Source organism: Hylobates moloch, unplaced genomic scaffold (assembly GCF_009828535.3).
Source record: "Hylobates moloch isolate HMO894 unplaced genomic scaffold, HMol_V3 SCAFFOLD_20, whole genome shotgun sequence".
NCBI classification, from domain to species: Eukaryota; Metazoa; Chordata; class Mammalia; order Primates; family Hylobatidae; genus Hylobates; species Hylobates moloch.
This window is the reverse complement of record NW_026652295.1, coordinates 7,238,489-7,257,253: the sequence shown is the minus strand read 5'-3', so window position 1 is coordinate 7,257,253 and position 18,765 is coordinate 7,238,489. Positions and strand designations below refer to the sequence as shown.

The 18,765-nt window shown below is 43.7% G+C and overlaps 1 protein-coding gene across 4 annotated transcripts in view; it reads right to left on the bottom strand.

Annotated features, from left to right (window-relative positions):
* SNRNP48 (small nuclear ribonucleoprotein U11/U12 subunit 48) overlaps positions 1–18,765 on the bottom strand; it is a 59,214-nt gene that overhangs the window by 17,123 nt on the left and 23,326 nt on the right. Inside the window, exon 9 of one of the 4 annotated variants that reach the window (XR_009211385.1) lies at positions 10,997–11,099. The exons of 1 other annotated variant lie outside the window; for it this stretch is intronic. Coding sequence is in view for 2 of the 3 variants with exons in the window: in XM_032140350.2 (XP_031996241.1) it covers positions 13,413–13,461 (49 nt within the window). In the remaining variant the exon portion in view is untranslated. Of the gene's footprint in view, positions 1–10,368; positions 11,100–11,144; positions 13,462–18,765 lie in introns of those variants that run through there. 2 more of the 4 variants (XM_058432613.1, XM_032140350.2) reach the window with 2 other exon arrangements.

Below are 18,765 nucleotides of genomic sequence, written 5' to 3'. Positions count from 1 at the left end.
TGGGGCAGTGGACTTCACTCTTGGTTCCTCAGAACCCAGGGAGCTCCATGGAGCTTCCTTTGGTGTCACCAGGAAAAGGACCGGGCTCTAGGTTGACCCCCACCCACTCAAACTTAAACTGCAGCAACTGTTTTCATCAGGCTTATGTGTTAGATGCTCTTGAAGGTGATTTGGAGAAATATTGAAAACCAATGACCTAGAACAGAGATCATCAAATGGCAGCCTGGGGGCCAAATCTTGCTCACTAACTCTTTTGGTCAATGCAGTGCCACTGGTGTCCAGCCGCACGCCTTCATTTACCAACTGTTGGCTGCTTTGTGCTACAACAGTGGAATCAAGTCATTGCCACAGAAACTATGGCCCACAAAACTTAAGATATTTACCCTTTGATCTTTCACAGAAAAAGCTTGCCAACCCCTGATTCAGAGGAAAGACATGAACTTGGACGAGCTCAAACACTAGTCCATGCATGGAGGTGGTGAGTCATGGTTCAGACACATGGCAAGGCCAATGGCCAAAAACTTCCAACCATCACCCAACTTTCACCCTTAAAGTTTCATTCCCTCAGTCACCTATTCAAATGCAATTATTGATAACCTATTCTCTACCTGCTCCAGGAATGCTGGAGAAGTAGGCCAGTCTCGTCTTTCCTTTCTACCTGCATTCTTTCTCATAGATGATTTACTATGGGGTAATGAAATTTATGCTTGGAGCGCCTTCCAAGGTCTGATACCTAATTTTTTTCTCACCCTCTGTCACCTAGTTGCTGTCACTCCAGCTTCCAGTACCCAGGCTGGAGTACAGTGGCACCATAATGGTTCACTTCAGCCTCAACCTCCCAGGCTCAAGCAATCCTCCCACTTCAGCCTCCCAAGGAGTTGAGATTACAGGCACACACCACCACATCTGGCTAATTTAAAAAAATGTTTTTTTGTAGAGACAGGGTCTCCCTATGTTGGTCTTGAATTCCTGGCCTCAAGCAATACTTCCGCCTTAGCCTCCCAAAATGCTGGGATTACAGGTGTGAGCCATTGCACCCAGACCCTAATTTTGTATTATTTTCTTAAAAAGAGGGAATGGAATCTGCCCCCAATTCTATTTAAGATATCCAAGTAGGACCTGCCCTTGTCCAGCATAGCCTATTGCCTTTAGACCACCTGAACTGAAGGACAATGAGCTCCCCACCTCTAGCCTCCATGTGGTAGCCCCCTCCCTGCCAGCCAGGGCCCCTGATCATGGAAGGGGATCTTTTCCCAGCTCTGACACCTGCAGCTAGCTAAGTGTGGCAGCTAACTTTATGTGTCAATTTGGCTAGGCCATAGTACCCAGATGTGTAGTCAAAACTTATTCTATATATTTCTGTGAAGGTGTTTGGGGATGAGATCAGCATTTTTTTCCTGCCTCAGGTTTATTCATACAAATAGCACAGGAGGACACCAGCCCCATACAGACAGCAGCCCGGGGGTCACACCAGTCCTTCTGTCCTCACATTGGCAGATGAAGCTCTCTACTCCAGAGCCTTCATGGAGGCGTGGGCACCTTTGGAAGCCTGAGCAGGAGCTAGAACTGAAGCTGGAGCTGCAGCTGAAGCCGAGGCCTGGGCCTTGGTTTGATCCTTGGCCTTGGCCTTTGGCCAGCAGAGCCTGAGACCCTTGGCAACGTGGGCCCGAGCATGCTTCCCAGGCTTGGGGTGGGCAGTGCAGGCAAATCGAGCTTGCAGCTGGCGTTCTTTGGGACCCTGGGCTTGACTTCCATAGGCTTTAGGGGGGCCTTGATAGCCTCAGCTCGCATGTTGTTGGCCTGCCTTTTCTCCAGGCCCTTCTCGTTGTGCTTCTAGGCAAAGTGCATATTCCTTGGGAACTTGGGGTCCATCCCGTTAAGAGATCAACCTTTGTGATTAGGATTTCTTATGCGTTTCTGTACTATTTTCAGGACTGGTTGTGTGTAGTGTTGTTCTTGAACTTGCCCATGTCTGTACCATAACCCACAGTTCCTGAAGCCAAGATGAACATTTAAATCAGCAGACTTTGGGTAAAGGAGATCTCCTTCCTGGATGTGAGTGGGCCACATCCAATCAGTGGAAGACCTGGACAGAACAAAAAGACTGGTGTCCCCTGAGCAAGAGGGAATTCTGCCAGAAAACGGTCTTTGGACTTTACCTGTAACATCAACTCTTCCCTGGGTCTCCAGCCTGCTGGTCCACCCTGTGGACTTCGAAATTGTCAGCCTCCACGATTGCATGAGTTGATCCCTTGAAATAAATCTCTCTCTCTCTCTCTCTTTCTCTCTCCACACGCCCTATTGCCTCTATTTCTCTGGAAAAACCCTGACAAATACAGTGAGTGAGCCCAGGGCAGATCCACACAGGTTCAACCTGAGAGAGGACGTGAGAAGTCCATGTTCAGTCTCCAAGTTGGTCTCACAAGAACCTGAGACTGCGTGAGCACCTGCCTTGCTGTCATTAATACAATCAAGACTTTGTTTTCGTTGTTTTTTCTTTCTTGCTTGTTTGTTTGTTTTTTTGTAGAGAGGAGGTTTTGCCATGTTTCCCAGGCTGACCTTGAACTCCTGGGCTCAAGTGATCCACGCACCTCAGCCTCCCAAAGTGCTGGGATTACAGGTGTGAGCCACCGTGCCCCCTGCCACAATGAAGACTTTGATCTCCACTTTGGCACCTCTGAATCTTCAACATTTATCACAGTAATGTCAGTGGGGATCTGAAATTCATTGTGACAAAGATGAAAAGGAGAGTGGCCTGTAGAAGTATTTTTCCAGAGATATCTGGATTTCAAAATGGAACAAAGTGTACTGGGTTTCCTAGTGGCTTTATTTTCCTTCTTTATCCTTGTGTGAATTTGTCACATATTCTTCACTTAGAAGATATTTTTTGCATTGGAAAATAAAATTTAAGTATAAATTTACTGTGTCTCACCACTTCTTCCTCCCCAAAATCATCATCATTATTTTCCCTTTGCGTTTGATATTGAGCTGACGGGTATTCTACTCCAAAGCTGAAGTTCAGCCTCCTAGATTCCTGCATGCAATCATTCAACCCGTTTTTCCCGGGTGCCTTCTGTGTTCCAGGCTCTGTAGCAGGTGATGGGTGCTCTGGAGTCAGGCTGCCTGAGGTCTCATCCCAGTGCTGTGTGAGCTCAGTCAAGTTGCTTAATCTCTCTGTGCGTTGGGTTTTGTTAGTTGGGTTGGGATTGGGGGTTTTTATGTAGGAGAGAACAATCAATTAAAAGAGTTAGTGTGTGAGGGCTGGAGGGCAGCCCTGGCTCCTTGGAGGCACTCAGTACCCATCAGCTCTCATCTTCCCAGATGCCCAGAAGGGAACAGCCTTTGTGGCAGGATGGGAAAGAAGTTTGTGTCTGCCAGTTTCTATTTTCTAAGTGAAGGGGGAAGTGGCCAGGCTGTCAGTTTGAGGAAAGCAAAGAAGACAGGAAGAGGGCAGCATGGAGGGGAGTGACTGGGGTCCTTACCCCTTCATGGCACCAGGCTGCGGTTTTGTGATGCCCTCTAGCCGCACAGGGGTAGGAACAGAGAGAAAGGCTTGGATGAGTCCAGGCTGAGTTGCCCCCGGCTGCTGTGATGGAAGCCATCAGGACAAGGGATACGGCCACAGAGTGGGCGAGGTGACAAACAGAAGATGCAGACAGCAGGAATGCCACACCCCACTTGCTTCTGTAGGAGGCTGCCAGGTTGTTAACATGGCCAGCATGAGCCACTTCACCAGATTAGCATACAAGGAAGGCACTGTCACTTTTATTTTTCATATTGAAACCGGCTCAGGCTACAACACACCAGATTCGCAGGAAGTTCAACATCTCCCATTTGAGGCTTGGCACCAACTCTGCATTGTCCAAAAACCCCCATGTGCTTATTAGTGTCTCCAAGGCCAGTCCCATCCAGTCACATAAAGCAAAACTCAGCAAATGCCTTTGGGGCTGAAGAAAACCACAGCTACCCCAGAACGAGGCTGCTCCGGAATGAGCTGCCCTGCCAGGCAGTGAGGATTGCAAGAGCTACAATCAAGCACTCTTCTTGTCTAACTCAAAGAGATCATGGGCACTACTGTGGGTTTCAAGACTTAGTGATTCTTTAAGGCAGCAAAATTCCACTTTTTCCAGAATATTTCCATCCAGGAAGTCCCACACTCAGAATAAGCCTGGATCCCCAGGATCCTACTCACAAGCATGTACCCCAGGCAGAGAGGTGCCCCACCCAGCACTACCCAGAACCTTTTTCATGTCCATGACAATCTGGGCATCCCATGGAGCCCAGGTCACCAGGCTAGCTGCCTGAGGGAGGCCTTGGAGCTTCCTTCCGTCAGTAGACCCGCCTCAGCAGGCACTATCTCCAAATGTAGAAGTCTGGATAATACTCAGCTTCAAAAAGGAGAAGATTGGGTTTTCATTTCTTTCCTCAAAGGAAGTTCCTTATCTCCCTACACTTGAAGGAGGGGCCAAAGAAAGGGACAGCTTCCTGAAGTCGCCAAAGAGGCCCTGGCCCGACCCTCTAGGACAAAGCTTGCTGCACGTCCACAGAAACAACTGTATTCACCGGATTCTTCCCAGGACAGAGAAAATCTGCCTTGCTGTCTCCGTCCAGACAGAGAAACAATGAGCAATGGCAGCTCCTCTCCATATAAATAAGTAATCAATTAGTTAAAAATTGATTTAAAATACTGTTGCTTTAGTCAACCAGACGTATACAGGTTAGAGAGAATATGTTTCTTTTTTTCGAAATTGGATCGCCTTGGACACTGGTCCTCATTCATTCATCTGACAAATATCTGTGGCACGTCTACCATGTGCCAGGCACTGGGGATGCAGCAGGGAGCAGAAAAACCAAGTCCCTGCGCTTGTGAAACTTACAATCTCATAAGCTATGTTAAGTTACAAAGTGCTACAGGGGAAAATAATGGAAGGCGAGAGGGTGGGAAAAGTACAATTTTAAATAGAAGGGTCTGGAAAGGCTGCTCTGAAAAGACGACTCTGGAATAGAAAAGCAGAGGACGTGAAGAACGAGATTTTCAACAGGAGGAATAGCGAGAACATGAGATGGGACCAAACCTCATGCACCTGGGGAGCAAGGAGTGGACGCAGGATGGGTGAGGGAGGCCACGGTGGGAGGTGAGGTTAGAGCGAGGGGCGGGCACAGGCCATGCGGGCCTTTCAGGTCTTGGTGAGAAATCTGGACTTTCCTCTGTGTGAGATGGGGACCGCTGGACGGTTCTGAGCAGAGAAGTGACATGGTCTTACCTTCATTATTACAGGACCATGCAGGCTCCTGGCTGCTACACAGAGAAACAGACAAGAAGGCAGACAAGATGGAAGCATAGAGTCCCAGAAGAAAGTTTTCCGATTGTCTGGGATGATACTGGCTTTGATTAGGCTAATGGTAAGCGTGGTAGTAAGAAATGGGAAAACACTGAAATCAGTAGAGTTTGCCAACGGATTAGAGGTGGATATGAGAAAAAGAAGGAAAGAAGAGCCACTGGAAGAATAAAATGGCAATTTACTGAGATGAGAAAGGCTGGTTAGGATGGGAAGTGGAGAAGAAATTTAAAAATTGCTGTTAAATGTATTTGCTTTCAGATGCCAATTAGATTGGCTATCCAAGTGGTGGTGTCCAGTCTGGAATTCAGGGGGAAAAGCTGGTGGTGTTCGGATTAGTCAGTACAAAAACAGCTTAGGCGGGGCATTGTGGCTCACACCTGTAATCCCAGCATTTTGTGAGGCCAACGCGAGAGGATCACCTGATGTCGGGAGTTCGAGACCAGCCTGGCCAACGTGGTGAAACCCTGTCTCTACTAAAATTACAAAAATTAGCTGGGTGTGGCAGCGGGTGCCTGTAGTCCCAGCTACTCGGGAGCCTGAGGCAGGAGAATCGCTTGAACCCGGGAGGCAGAGGATGCAGTGAGCTGAGATCGGCCACTGCGCTCCAGCCTGGGCAACAGAGTGACTCTGTCTCAAAAAAAAAAAAAAAAGCGGAGGTAGGGGGCTTAGGGAGAGAATGCAGACAGAGAAGAGGTGGAAAGAGTGAACTGTGGGCATTACCATGCTTAAAGCTCAGAGATAAGAGGAGGAACGAGCCACAGATAGTGAGAAGGAACGGCCTGTGGAGGGGGAACCGGGAGAGAGCAACGCCACCTATGGTTGGGTCAAGGCGAAGACTGAGACTCCCCCATTGGATTTGGCAGTGTGGAAACCATTTCTGGCCTTAGCCAAGAGTTTGAGTGGAGTGCTGGGGCAAATCTGATTGGGAATAGACTCAAGAGATAAGAAAACAGAAAGCGAGGACGACAAGTATAGAAAACTCTTTTGAAGAGGCTTGCCATCAAGGAGAGCAGAAAAGTGGGGTGGTAATTAGAGAAAGGTAGGGCTAAGGGAAGGTCTTTGTTGTTTCTTTGTTTTAAGATATTCTATCAGCAGGTTTGAGTGCTGGTGAGAATGAGTCAGTAGAGAGATGATGCAAGATAAAGGGAAATATTATGAGCAACATCTTTGAGTAGGTGAGAGGGGACAGTCTCCAGCACACGAGAAGAGGTGATATTCTTAGATCAAATGCAGAATAATTCATCCATTGTACCAGGTGAGATGAACTGGAAAATTGTCAGGCTTTTATAAGTTCGCAGAATTTTATGCATGGAAGTTTCTTTTCAACTTTTTGCCATAAGGTGGCAGTAGCCAGCTGTGTATGAACCAAAGAACCCTTAGCGAGCACCTTTGGGAAAATGGCAAAGGCTAAAGTCGATTTTGAGTATATTTAAAGACATGGCAGGTATTCTGAAGAATGAGCTCCTCATCCTTCCGGCCTCATTTTTTTTTTTCTTTTGAGATGGAGTCTCGCTCTGTTCCCCAGGCTGGAGTGCAGTGGTGCGATCTCGGCTCACTGCAACCTCCGCCTCCTTAGTTCAAGTGATTCTCCTGCCTCAGCCTCCCAAGTAGCTGGGATTACAGGCCCGGCCTCATCTTAAATAGCATCTTCTCAGTCAGTCTTTCCCTGTCTAGCCTCTCCAGGTAGGTCCATAAGGCTTTCTGGACGAGGTGATAACTGTTCAGACTCCGAAAGCATATGCGGCTGTAATGGAGGCAGAGGGAAGGGCTCGGGGGAGGAATTCAGGCAATTACTTAGGCAATTGTAAGTGGGGCTGGCCTGAGGGCAAAAAGAGGCAGGAAAAGCAATGAGGAGACGGTTGTAGTAGTGTAGGCAAGAGATGTTTGCCACTTGAACTAGGCAGGGTAGTAAGACACTGTGATTTATAATAAACATATATTTGGCCTTTGTCCCATTTTCTGAGCCATAGCTCCCAAACTCCTTGGAATCTCCAGTGATAGGTGTCTTTTTGTATCTAATGAACTGACGGGTGGCTGGGGGCTCCTGGATGGCCTCAGGATGGGGGCTAGTTAGCAGGGGAACTGGCAGCATGATGACAGGGTTGGGACCTTCAGCCCTCCGTGCGCCCCATCTCTGAGGAGGGGAGGGGGGCTGAAGCTTGAGTTGATCACCAGTGGCCAATGATATTATCGATCATGCTTACTTTTTTTTTTTTTTTGAGACAGAGTCTCTCTCTGTTGCCAAGGCTGGAGGGCAGCAGCAATCTTGGTTCGCTGAAACCTCCGCCTCCCGGATTCAAGCAATTCTCGTGCTTCAGCCTCCCGAGTAGCTGGGACCACCGGCGCCTACCACCGCACCTGACTAATTTTTGTATTTTTAGTAGAGACGGGGTTTCACCATGTTGGCCAGGCTGGTCTCGAACTCCTGACCTCAGGTGATCCACTTGCCTCAGCCTCCCAAAATGTTGGGATTACAGGCGTGAGCCACCACACTCAGCCCATGCTCACTTACTGAAGCTTCCATAAAAACTTAAAAAGACTGGGTTCAGAGTTTCCTTTTGGGTCGCTGAACACATCTACATTCAGAAGGGGTGGTGCGCTCCAACTCCATGGGGACGCAGGGTCCTGTGAGCGGGACCCTTCTCAACCTTGCCTTGTGTATTTCATCTGGCTATTCATTTGTAGCCTTTAAAATATTCTTTGTAATACATCGGCAATAGCAAGTAAAGTGCTTGTTCTCCCAAGTTCTATGAGCTGTGCTAGCAAATGATCAAACTGAAAAGGGGAGTGTGGGCACCCCCAATTTATAGCCAGTTCGTCAGAAGTACCAGGGGCCCAGACTTGCATCTGACTGTATCTGAAGTGGGGATTAGTCTTGTGGGACTGAGCCCTTAACTTGTGGGATCTGATGGTAACTCCAGGTAGACAATGTCAGAAATGAGTTAAATTGTAGGATGCCCAACTGGTGTCCCCCATCTGGTTGCAAAAGTGCTCCGTGGTGAGAGTATAGTAAGAGAGAACAGTCCGCTGGCTTTTTCTTACTAAAATAGTAGTATGGAAAGATGGGGTGGGCTCAGTACAAGTTGAGTTTCCCGTATCCGAAATGTTTGAGACCAATTCAGATTTGGGATATTTTTCAAATTTGGGGATATTTGCATATGCAGATTGAGATACCTTGGGAATGAGACCCAAATCTAACATGAAATTCATTTATGTTTCATACATACCTTATATGCATAGCCTGAAGGCAATTTCATATAATATTTCAAATAATATTGTGCATGAAACAAAGTTTTGACTGAGACTGTCACATGAGGTCAGGTGTGGAATTTTCCTCTTGAGGCTCAAGAGCATGTCAGCACTCAAAAAGTTTTGGATTTTGGAGTACTTCAGATTTCAGATTTTCAAATTAAGGATACTCAAGCTGTACAAGATACTTTGGAGGTAATCTATAGTGGTAATGGCAAGGGGGAAATCGAGAATGACTCTCAGGTCCTTTTTTTGTTTTGTTTTGTTTGTTTTTTTGAGACAGGGTCTCACTCTGTCACCCAGGCTGGAGTGCAGTGATGCAATCTCAGCTCACTGCAGCCTCAACCTCCTAGGCTCAAGTGATCCTCCTGCCTCAGCCTCCCCAGCTGCTATGACTACAGGTATGTACCACCACACCTGGCTAATTTTTCATAGAGACGGTGTCTTGCTATGTTGCCCAAGTCGGTCTTGAACTCGTGGGCTCAAGTGTTCCTCCAGCCTTGGCCTCTGAAAGTGCTGGGATTACAGCCATGAGCCACTGCACCTGGCCAGCTCTCTGGTCTTTAGCATGATTGAAAAGGAAGATGGTGACGTGAACCAAATGCAGAAAGAGCGAGGAGGCAGAGGTTTGACGGAAGGGTGGTACTGTAGTTTTGCAGTGTGGAGTCAGAAGTATGTGGACAGCACTAGGAGAAGCTGTGCTATTTTACGCATAGACACGGCGCTTGGAGGAGAGGTCTGGGCTGAAGTCATGAAATTGGTTGTCAGCATAGTTAAAACCTAAGAGAGGGTCACAGCTGCCGGGCAGAGCATGCAGAATGAGAGAACACCAATCTGAGAATCTAAACCAGACACAGGAGCCAGAGTAGAAAGGATGAGCTCACATCTGTGTTACAAATCACAGTAACAGTGGGCATTCAGTACCTGCCACATGTCAGACACTGCATGGCCCAAATCACATTATGCCTGACAATCTTCTGAGGGTGTACAGTATGGAGAAGGCATGGAGAGACTAAGACTCTGCCCAGGGTTACACAGCCTGTATTGTACCTGACTCATCTTACTGCCCTCTTTGATCAGTTATTCTGTCAGTATGTGAAGAATTTATTACGTTAAAGTATCGGTTTTTTAATTGTGTCAGCATTACCAAATAAAGCCCAGGCTCCTGCTTTATCTCTGTATTCCTGACGCTCCCTTTAATTACCTTTCTCATTCTAGACTAGGAGTGATGGCTTGCAGCTGGAGGAACATGGGTTACTAAAGCTCCACAATTATGGGAAATTATCCTCATAAAGAGTACTCAAGTAACTCAAACCCAGATCCCTTAATTGGTGACACAAGATGTGAAACTCCTAAGGAAGGACTCCCTGGAGCCTGCAGCCTTTCTTCATTTACCATTCTCCCAATGGCTGTATGTAGCAAGTGCCCCTGCTTTATAATACTAAAACAAAGGACTAAAAACTAGTTTAGGAATTTATATTCTATTTTAAGGCAGCCTCTTTTTTATTAGGTGGACTTATTTTTAAAATGGGAAAGTGACTTGACTTATTCAATAAAGATGAGTCTAGCTCAGAGCCCCTTACATCTGGCAAATCTTATTTTTTCTTTCCTGAAAGGGAGCTCTAGAAATTACTGGTCCCAGTCCAAATATCCAAAAGCTATGAGCACTTTCTGTAACACCAAAAACTCCTAAATTTGTGACCACAGCAGGAAGTACAATCACTAATAAAACAAGTGTGGTTTAAAAGAGCGTTAGTTTAATAACACACCTGCAGGATCAATTATAGCAAATGAAAAAGCAAGCTACATAAAAGGAAATTGACTTGTAAACACGCTCAAGCAAATATAAGTGGGTTTTTTTTTTTATGCTCAGAATGCAAGAAAGCTGTGCACCAGAACCGTTAGACATTCATGAACTCACTAAAAAGAAACAGAAAATGTCCTTAGAAGATGGGCAGGGAGAGGGGGAAGACCTATGAATATGTTTATAAAATTAATGTCTGTACTGTAGCATACATAGGTAATTAGAAAATATTCTCAATGCATTTAAGATATTTTATCTCAAATTTACCATGTGACAATGAATTTTCACTAAAGGGTTTGAGATTATCCAATTAGCTGTACTAAAAAGTGGCAAATACTCGAAGATCATTGATATAATTTAAAATTCTGAGTGCTGAGTTCAGTTTCTTACTGAATATAACCAGTGCCCTGGGCTCTGCATGGCAGTTGACTTGTCAATATCTCAATTAAAATGACTAGGCACAGTGGCTCACACTTGTAATCCCAGCACTTTAGGAGGCCGAGGCCAGGAGATTGAGACCAGCTGGAGAACACAGTGAGCTCCTGTCTCTACAAAAAAATTTAAAAATACATACTTTTTAGACAGGTGTGGTAGATCATACCTGGTGCCTGGTGGCTCCCAGCATTTTGGGAGGCTGAGGACAGGAGGATCATCTGAGCCCAGGAGTTCAAGACCAGCCCAGGTAACATAGCAAGACTCCATCTCTAAAAAAAATAAAAAAAATTAGCCAGGTGTAGTGGCACACACCTATAGTTACAGCTACATGGGAGGCCAGGGCAAGAGGATCGCCTGAGCCTAGGAGTTTGAGGCTGTAGTGACTGCACCACTGCACTCCAGCCAGTAGATTAGAAATGTTTGTGAGAAGGTATCTTAATGGATGGGCAAGATGGACAGCAGCTATAGTAATTATTCATAGCAGCACTCTAGAAATAAAAACTAGATCTTATGTGACAGGGCTGTGAAAATGCTTTTGTCAAAATTTAAAATTACAGACTAACAACTATGACGTTGCAGGCACAGGGGTCACACTGATGAAGGTATAAACCCTGCTCTCAAGTAGCTCATATCCAGTGAAAGGTTCAAAACACAAACAGGGAAGTATGTAAGATTAATTCGTTCAAGGATCAAACAAATGCCTCTTTTCACCCGATGCCACATTTTATTAAATAGTTTGCAGCAGTGATACTATAAAATGTGAGCTTTAAAGAACTCTGGTAACATTTTCAATCTCTTCCTTTCTCTGTACTGTTCTATTTTCCCCCAATTTCTCCAATCCACCCTAATTTTCACTTGTATCTTTCCTCTACAAAAAACCTACATATGCCAATTTTACTCTTCTTCCTTCCAGTTAGTAAAATCGATGAAATCATAATTTAAAACAAAATTATAAATTGTCATACAACATGAAACAATATGAAATTCCTGATGATTCCAGTAGTTTTGATCTATAAAAGCAGCAATTTCATGATTCATCAGTCACTCCCAAGTCCTTGCTTTTACAATTTTTAAATGTGGATTTTATATATTTAGAAACTAAGTACAATGGCAGCAATATGACTATATATTGGCAAGTAACCTGGTGATTTCCAGTTTATAAATCTGAGAGCTGTTTCCCATACCTGAAGCCTAACAGCCAATCTGATCCAAATCCAATCTTTCTGTCATTGTCAGCTACTTGTTAAAATAATAAGATTTCATTTCTACTTGGAAACAAAATCTTTAACCTGAGTTTCCAGTATTGAAAATATTGCTATTTAGATGTCAGATGCTTAACATTTCATGCCAAAGTCTCACCTGAATGATCTGACATACGATAGAACATACTACTCAGCAACAAAAGAAAATGGACAACTGACACACAGGGATCAATCTCAAAAATCTGCAGAGAGGAAAAAGGCAGAGTACATACTGCAGTATTCTATTTACATGAATTCTACAATGGATAGATCTAATCAATGGTAACCAAAAGCAAATCTGTGGCTGTCTAGGGCTAGGGGTAGAGGAACTGATTGGGAAAGGGGGTATGAGAATTTTGGGGGCAATGAAAATATTTGTATCTTGATCGTGACGGTGGCTGCACAGAGGTATGAATCTGTCAAAACCCAATAAAATACACACTTAAAAAGGGTGCAATAAATGTAAGTAAATAGTACCTCCATTCACTTGATTTACAAAACACAACATGACAGTATATTTTAAATTAAATGAAACATGAATACCTTATTTTTTAAAAAAATTAATGTGTTAATGGATAAAGCTAAAGTTCCCTGACCACCCTCCCAATCCTGATTTGCACCCCTAATCTCTCATCTATACCCCCTACTTAATGTTAGAACTTTGGTGTGGATTCTTCTGAACCTTTAAAAATAGATTTACGTACATTATATAGCCATAGAGAATGCATAGTATTGTTTTGTACATATATATAATTTGTATATCACTTTCTACAACTTGCTATTTTCACTGAGCATTATGTTTTTGACACCAATCCAGGTTAATATGGATCTAGATTCTTTTAACTCCAATACAATAATCTATCCTATGACTACATCATATTTTAATTAGGCCATTTCTCTTCAATATTTAGATTGTTTTTCCCTACTACAATTCACCAGTGTAGTGGTAAACAGCAGTCGCCACTGGGGTGAGGACAGAACCGCAGGTGGTGTTCTAAGGGTTATTAGCCTTATTTATAAGATGTAGTTAAGATGAGAATGTATTCATGTTTAATTTACATATGATAAATATTGACTTAATTAAAGAATTTTGAGATACATATATTAGCAAAAAGAACAAAACAAGATCAGTTATAGGAAGCAAATCATCTAATAAAATATAAGGAAAACAAAGTTGTAGGGCCTAATAGTGTACTTATGGTTTGAAGCATATTTATTGGAAAATAATAAGCACTAAACAGATCATAAAAACATTCTCCTATGCAAAGGAATTCCAATTAATATATCTGTATATTGGTTATCAGGGCATAAGCATAATTAATATAGGTATGAGTGCTTCATTTATATTTTTTGCTTTCTTCTTTTATGACTATGGTGTCTTTCCCCATCCCTGAAATAAAAGAGGTATAAAAAAATGGTTATGATGGACATTTTAATATCAGAGCTTTAAAATAATTCAACAGTAATACACCACTTTCAACAGTAATATACTACTTTTAACATTCTATTTGAAATGAATTTTCTGGTTATCTATCATTTACATATACTCAAAGTTAATTTTAAAGAAGAACTTCAAAGCGTAATTAAAAAAAGATCATTTTGATTATTCCTATTTCAGTTTTGTCTCTTAGTTTTCTTATTTGTTTGTTTGTTTTTTTGAGATGGAGTTTCACTCTTGTTGCCCAGGCTGGAGTGCGATGGCACAATCTCGGCTCACTGCAACCTCCACCTCCCGGATTCAAGCGATTTCTGCCTCAGCCTCCCAAGTAGCTGGGATTTCAGGTGCGAACCACCACACCCAGCTATTTTTTGTATTTTTAGTAGAGACGGGGTTTCACCACGTTGACCAGGCTGGTCTCGAACTCCTGACCTCAGGTGATCCACCTGCCTCGGCCTCCCAAAGTGCTGGGATTACAGGCATGAGCCACCACGCCCGGCCTGTCTCTTAGTTTTAATAATGCATTTTTCATACATACTCTTAAAAAAAAAACACTGTTTCATTCTAAATGAATGTTTTACTTGTTCTGGTTTACATCAGATAAACCAAGTCCCTATAATTCAGTCCACCCCAGGGTTGGATATCAAAGATTAGCCTGTTGAGAAGTATTTCTTGCTTATATCCAGTTTATCTTCTTTAAATAAAAACTATTTAATGTTTAGATTTTGAGGACTTCTAATGTATTTAAGTCAACAGGGATTGATTAGAGATGTCAAAAATTACTTAAGTAGAAGAAGCACTATAGTTATTATAAAACAGCACATGAATCAAAAAGGATTACTAAGCAAATATTTCATTTGTATAAGAAAAGGACTAAGTCGGGGGTGGAGCCAAGATGGCCGAATAGGAACAGCTCCGGTCTCCAGCTCCCAGCCCCAGCGACACAGAAGACTGGTGATTTCTGCATTTCTGCTTGAGGTACCGGTTTCATCTCACTAGGGAGTGCCTAACAGTGGGTGCAGGACAGACGGTGAAGCGCACTGTGCGCGAGCCGAAGCAGGGCGAGGCATTGCCTCACTCGGGAAGTGCAAGGGGTCAGGGAGTTCCCTTTCCTAGTCAAAGAAAGGGGAAACAGACGGCACCTGGAATATCGGGTCAGTCCCATCCTAATACTGCGCTTCTCCAACGGGCCTGGAAAACGGCACACTAGGAGATTGTGTCCCGCACCTGGCTCGGAGGGTCCTCTGCCCACGGAGTCTCGCTGATTGCTAGCACAGCAGTCTGAGATCAAGCTGCAAGGCGGCAGCGAGGCTGGGGGAGGGGCGCCCGCCATTGCCCAGGCTTGCTTAGGTAAACAAAGCAGCCAGGAAGCTCGAACTGGGTGGAGCCCACCATAGCTCAAGGAGGCCTGCCTGCCTCTGTAGGCTCCACCTCTGGGGGCAGGGCACAGACAAACAAAAACTCAGCAAAGAACCTCCACAGACTTAAATGCCCCTGTCTGACTGACAGCTTTGAAGAGAGTAGTGGTTCTCCCAGCACGCAGCTGGAGATCTGAGAACGGACAGACTGCCTCCTAAAGTGGGTCCCTCACCCCTAAGCAGCCTAACTGGGAGGCACCCCCCCAGTAGGGTCAGACTGACACCTCATTCAACCGGGTACTCCTCTGAGACAAAACTTTCAGAGGAACTATCAGACAGCTGAATTTGTGGTCTCACGAAAATCCGCTGTTCTGCAGCCACCGCTGCTGACACCCAGCCAAACAGGGTCTGGAGCGGACCTCTAGTAAACTCCAACAGACCTGCAGCTGAGGGTCCTGTCTGGTAGAAGGAAAACTAACAAACAGAAAGGACTTCAACACCCAAAACCCATCTGTACATCACCATCACCAAAGACAAAAAGTAGATAAAACCACAAAGATGGGGAAAAAACAGAGCAGAAAAACTGGAAACTCTAAAAAACAGAGCACCTCTCCTCCTCCAAAGGAACGCAGTTCTTCACCAGCAACGGAACAAAGCTGGATGGAGGATGACTTTGATGAGTTGAGAGAAGAAGGCTTCAGACGATCAAACTACTCTGAGCTACGAGAGGAAATTCAAAACAATAGCAAAGAAGTTAAAAACTTTGAAAAAAAATTAGAAGGATGGATAACTAGAATAACCAATGGAGAGAAGGGCTTAAAGGAGCTGATGGAGCTGAAAGCCAAGTTTCGAGAACTACGCGAAGATTGCAGAAGCCTCAGTAGCAGATGCGATCAACTGGAAGAAAGGGTATCACTGATGGAAGATGAAATGAATGAAATGAAGAGACAAGGGAAGTTTAGAGAAAAAAGAATAAAAAGAAATGAACAAAGCCTCCAAGAAATTTGGGACTATGTGAAAAGACCAAACCTACGTCTGATTGGTGTACCTGAAAATGATGGGGAGAATGGAACCAAGTTGGAAAACACTCTGCAAGATATTATCCAGGAGAACTTCCCCAATCTAGCAAGGCAGGCCAGCATTCAGATTCAGGAAATACAGAGAACGCCACAAAGATACTCCTCGAGAAGGGCAACTCCAAGACACATAATTGTCAGATTCACCAAAGTTGAAATGAAGGAAAAAACGTTAAGGGCAGCCAGAGAGAAAGGTCGGGTTACCCACAAAGGGAAGCCCATCAGACTAACAGCTGATCTCTCAGCAGAAACTCTACAAGCCAGAAGAGAGTGGGGGCCGATATTCAACATTCTTAAAGAAAAGAATTTTCAACCCAGAATTTCCTATCCCGCCAAACTAAGCTTCATAAGTGAAGGAGAAATAAAATACTTTACAGACAAGCAAACGCTGAGTGATTTTGTCACCACCAGGCCTGCCCTAAAAGAGCTCCTGAAGGAAGCACTAAACATGGAAAGGAACAACCGGTTCCAGCCACTGCAAAAACATGCCAAATTGTAAAGACCATCGAGGCTAGGAAGAAACTATAGCAACTAACAAGCAAAATAACCAACTAACATCATAATGACAGGATCAGATTCACACATAACAATATTAACGTTAAATGTAAATGGGCTAAATGCTCCAATCAAAAGACACAGACTGGCAAACTGGATAAGGAGTCAGGACCCATCAGTGTGCTGTATTCAGGAAACCCATCTCACGTGCAGAGACACACATAGACTCAAAATAAAGGGATGGAGGAAGATCTATCAAGCAACTGGAAAACAAAAAAAGGCAGGGGTTGCAATCCTCGTCTCTGATAAAATAGACTTTAAACCAACAAAGATCAAAAGAGACAAAGAAGGCCATTACATAATGGTAAAGGGATCAATTCAACAAGAAGAGCTAACTATCCTAAATATATATGCACCCAACACAGGAGCACCCAGATTCATAAAGCAAGTCCTCAGTGACCTACAAAGGGACTTAAACTCCCACACAATAATAATGGGAGATTTTAACACCCCACTGTCAGCATTAGACAGATCAACGAGACAGAAAGTTAACAAGGATATCCAGGAATTGAACTCAGCTCTACATAAAGTGGACCTAATAGACATCTACAGAACTCTCCACCCCAAGTCAACAGAATATACATTTTTTTCAGCACCACACCACACCTATTCCAAAATTGACCACATAGTTGGAAGTAAAGCTCTCCTCAGCAAATGTAAAAGAACAGAAATTATAACAAACTGTCTCTCAGACCACAGTGCAATCAAACTAGAACTCAGGATTAAGAAACTCACTCAAAACCGCTCAACTACATGGAAACTGAACAACCTGCTACTGAATGACTATTGGGTACATAATGAAATGAAGGCAGAAATAAAGATGTTCTTTGAAACCAACGAGAACAAAGACACAACATACCAGAATCTCTGGGACACATTCAAAGCAGTGTGTAGAGGGAAATTTATAGCACTAAATGCCCACAAGAGAAAGCAGGAAAGATCCAAAATTGACACCCTAACATCACAATTAAAAGAACTAGAAAAGCAAGAGCAAACACATTCAAAAGCTAGCAGAAGGCTAGAAATAACTAAAATCAGAGCAGAACTGAAGGAAATAGAGACACAAAAAACCCTTCAAAAAATTAATGAATCCAGGAGCTGGTTTTTTGAAAAGATCAACAAAATTGATGGACCGCTAGCAAGACTAATAAAGAAGAAAAGAGAGAAGAATCAAATAGATGCAATAAAAAACGAAAAAGGGGATATCACCACCGATCCCACAGAAATACAATCTACCATCAGAGAATACTACAAACACCTCTATGCAAATAAACTAGAAAATCTAGAAGAAATGGATAAATTCCTCGACAAATACACCCTCCCAAGACTAAACCAGGAAGAAGTTGAATCTCTGAATAGACCAATAACAGCTTCTGAAATTGTGGCAATAATCAATAGCTTACCAACCAAAAAGAGTCCAGGACCTGATGGATTCACAGCTGAATTCTACCAGAGGTACAAGGAGGAACTGGTACCATTCCTTCTGAAACTATTCCAATCAATAGAAAAAGAGGGAATCCTCCCTAACACATTTTATGAAGCCAGCATCATCCTGATACCAAAACCTGGCAGAGACATAACCAAAAAAGAGAATTTCAGACCAATATCCTTGATGAACATTGATGCAAAAATCCTCAATAAAATACTGGCAAACCGAATCCAGCAGCACATCAAAAAGCTTATCCACCATGATCAAGTGGGCTTCATCCCTGGGATGCAAGGCTGGTTCAACATACGCAAATCAATAAATGTAATCCAGCATATAAACAGAACCAAAGACAAAAACCACATGATTATCTCAATAGATGCAGAAAAGGCCTTCGACAAAATTCAACATCTCTTCATGCTAAAAACTCTCAATAAATTAGGTATTGATGGGACGTATCTCAAAATAATAAGAGCTATCTATGACAAACCCACAGCCAATATCATACTGAATGGGCAAAAACTGGAAGCATTCCCTCTGAAAACTGGCACAAGACAGGGATGCCCTCTCTCACCGCTCCTTTTCAACATAGTGCTGGAAGTTCTGGCCAGAGCAATCAGGCAGGAGAAGGAAATAAAGGGTATTCAATTAGGAAAAGAGGAAGTCAAATTGTCCCTGTTTGCAGATGACATGATTGTATATCTAGAAAACCCCATTGTCTCAGCCCGAAATCTCCTTAAGCTGATTAGCAACTTCAGCAAAGTCTCAGGATACAAAATTAATGTACAAAAATCACAAGCATTCTTGTACACCAATAACAGACAAACAGAGAGCCAAATCA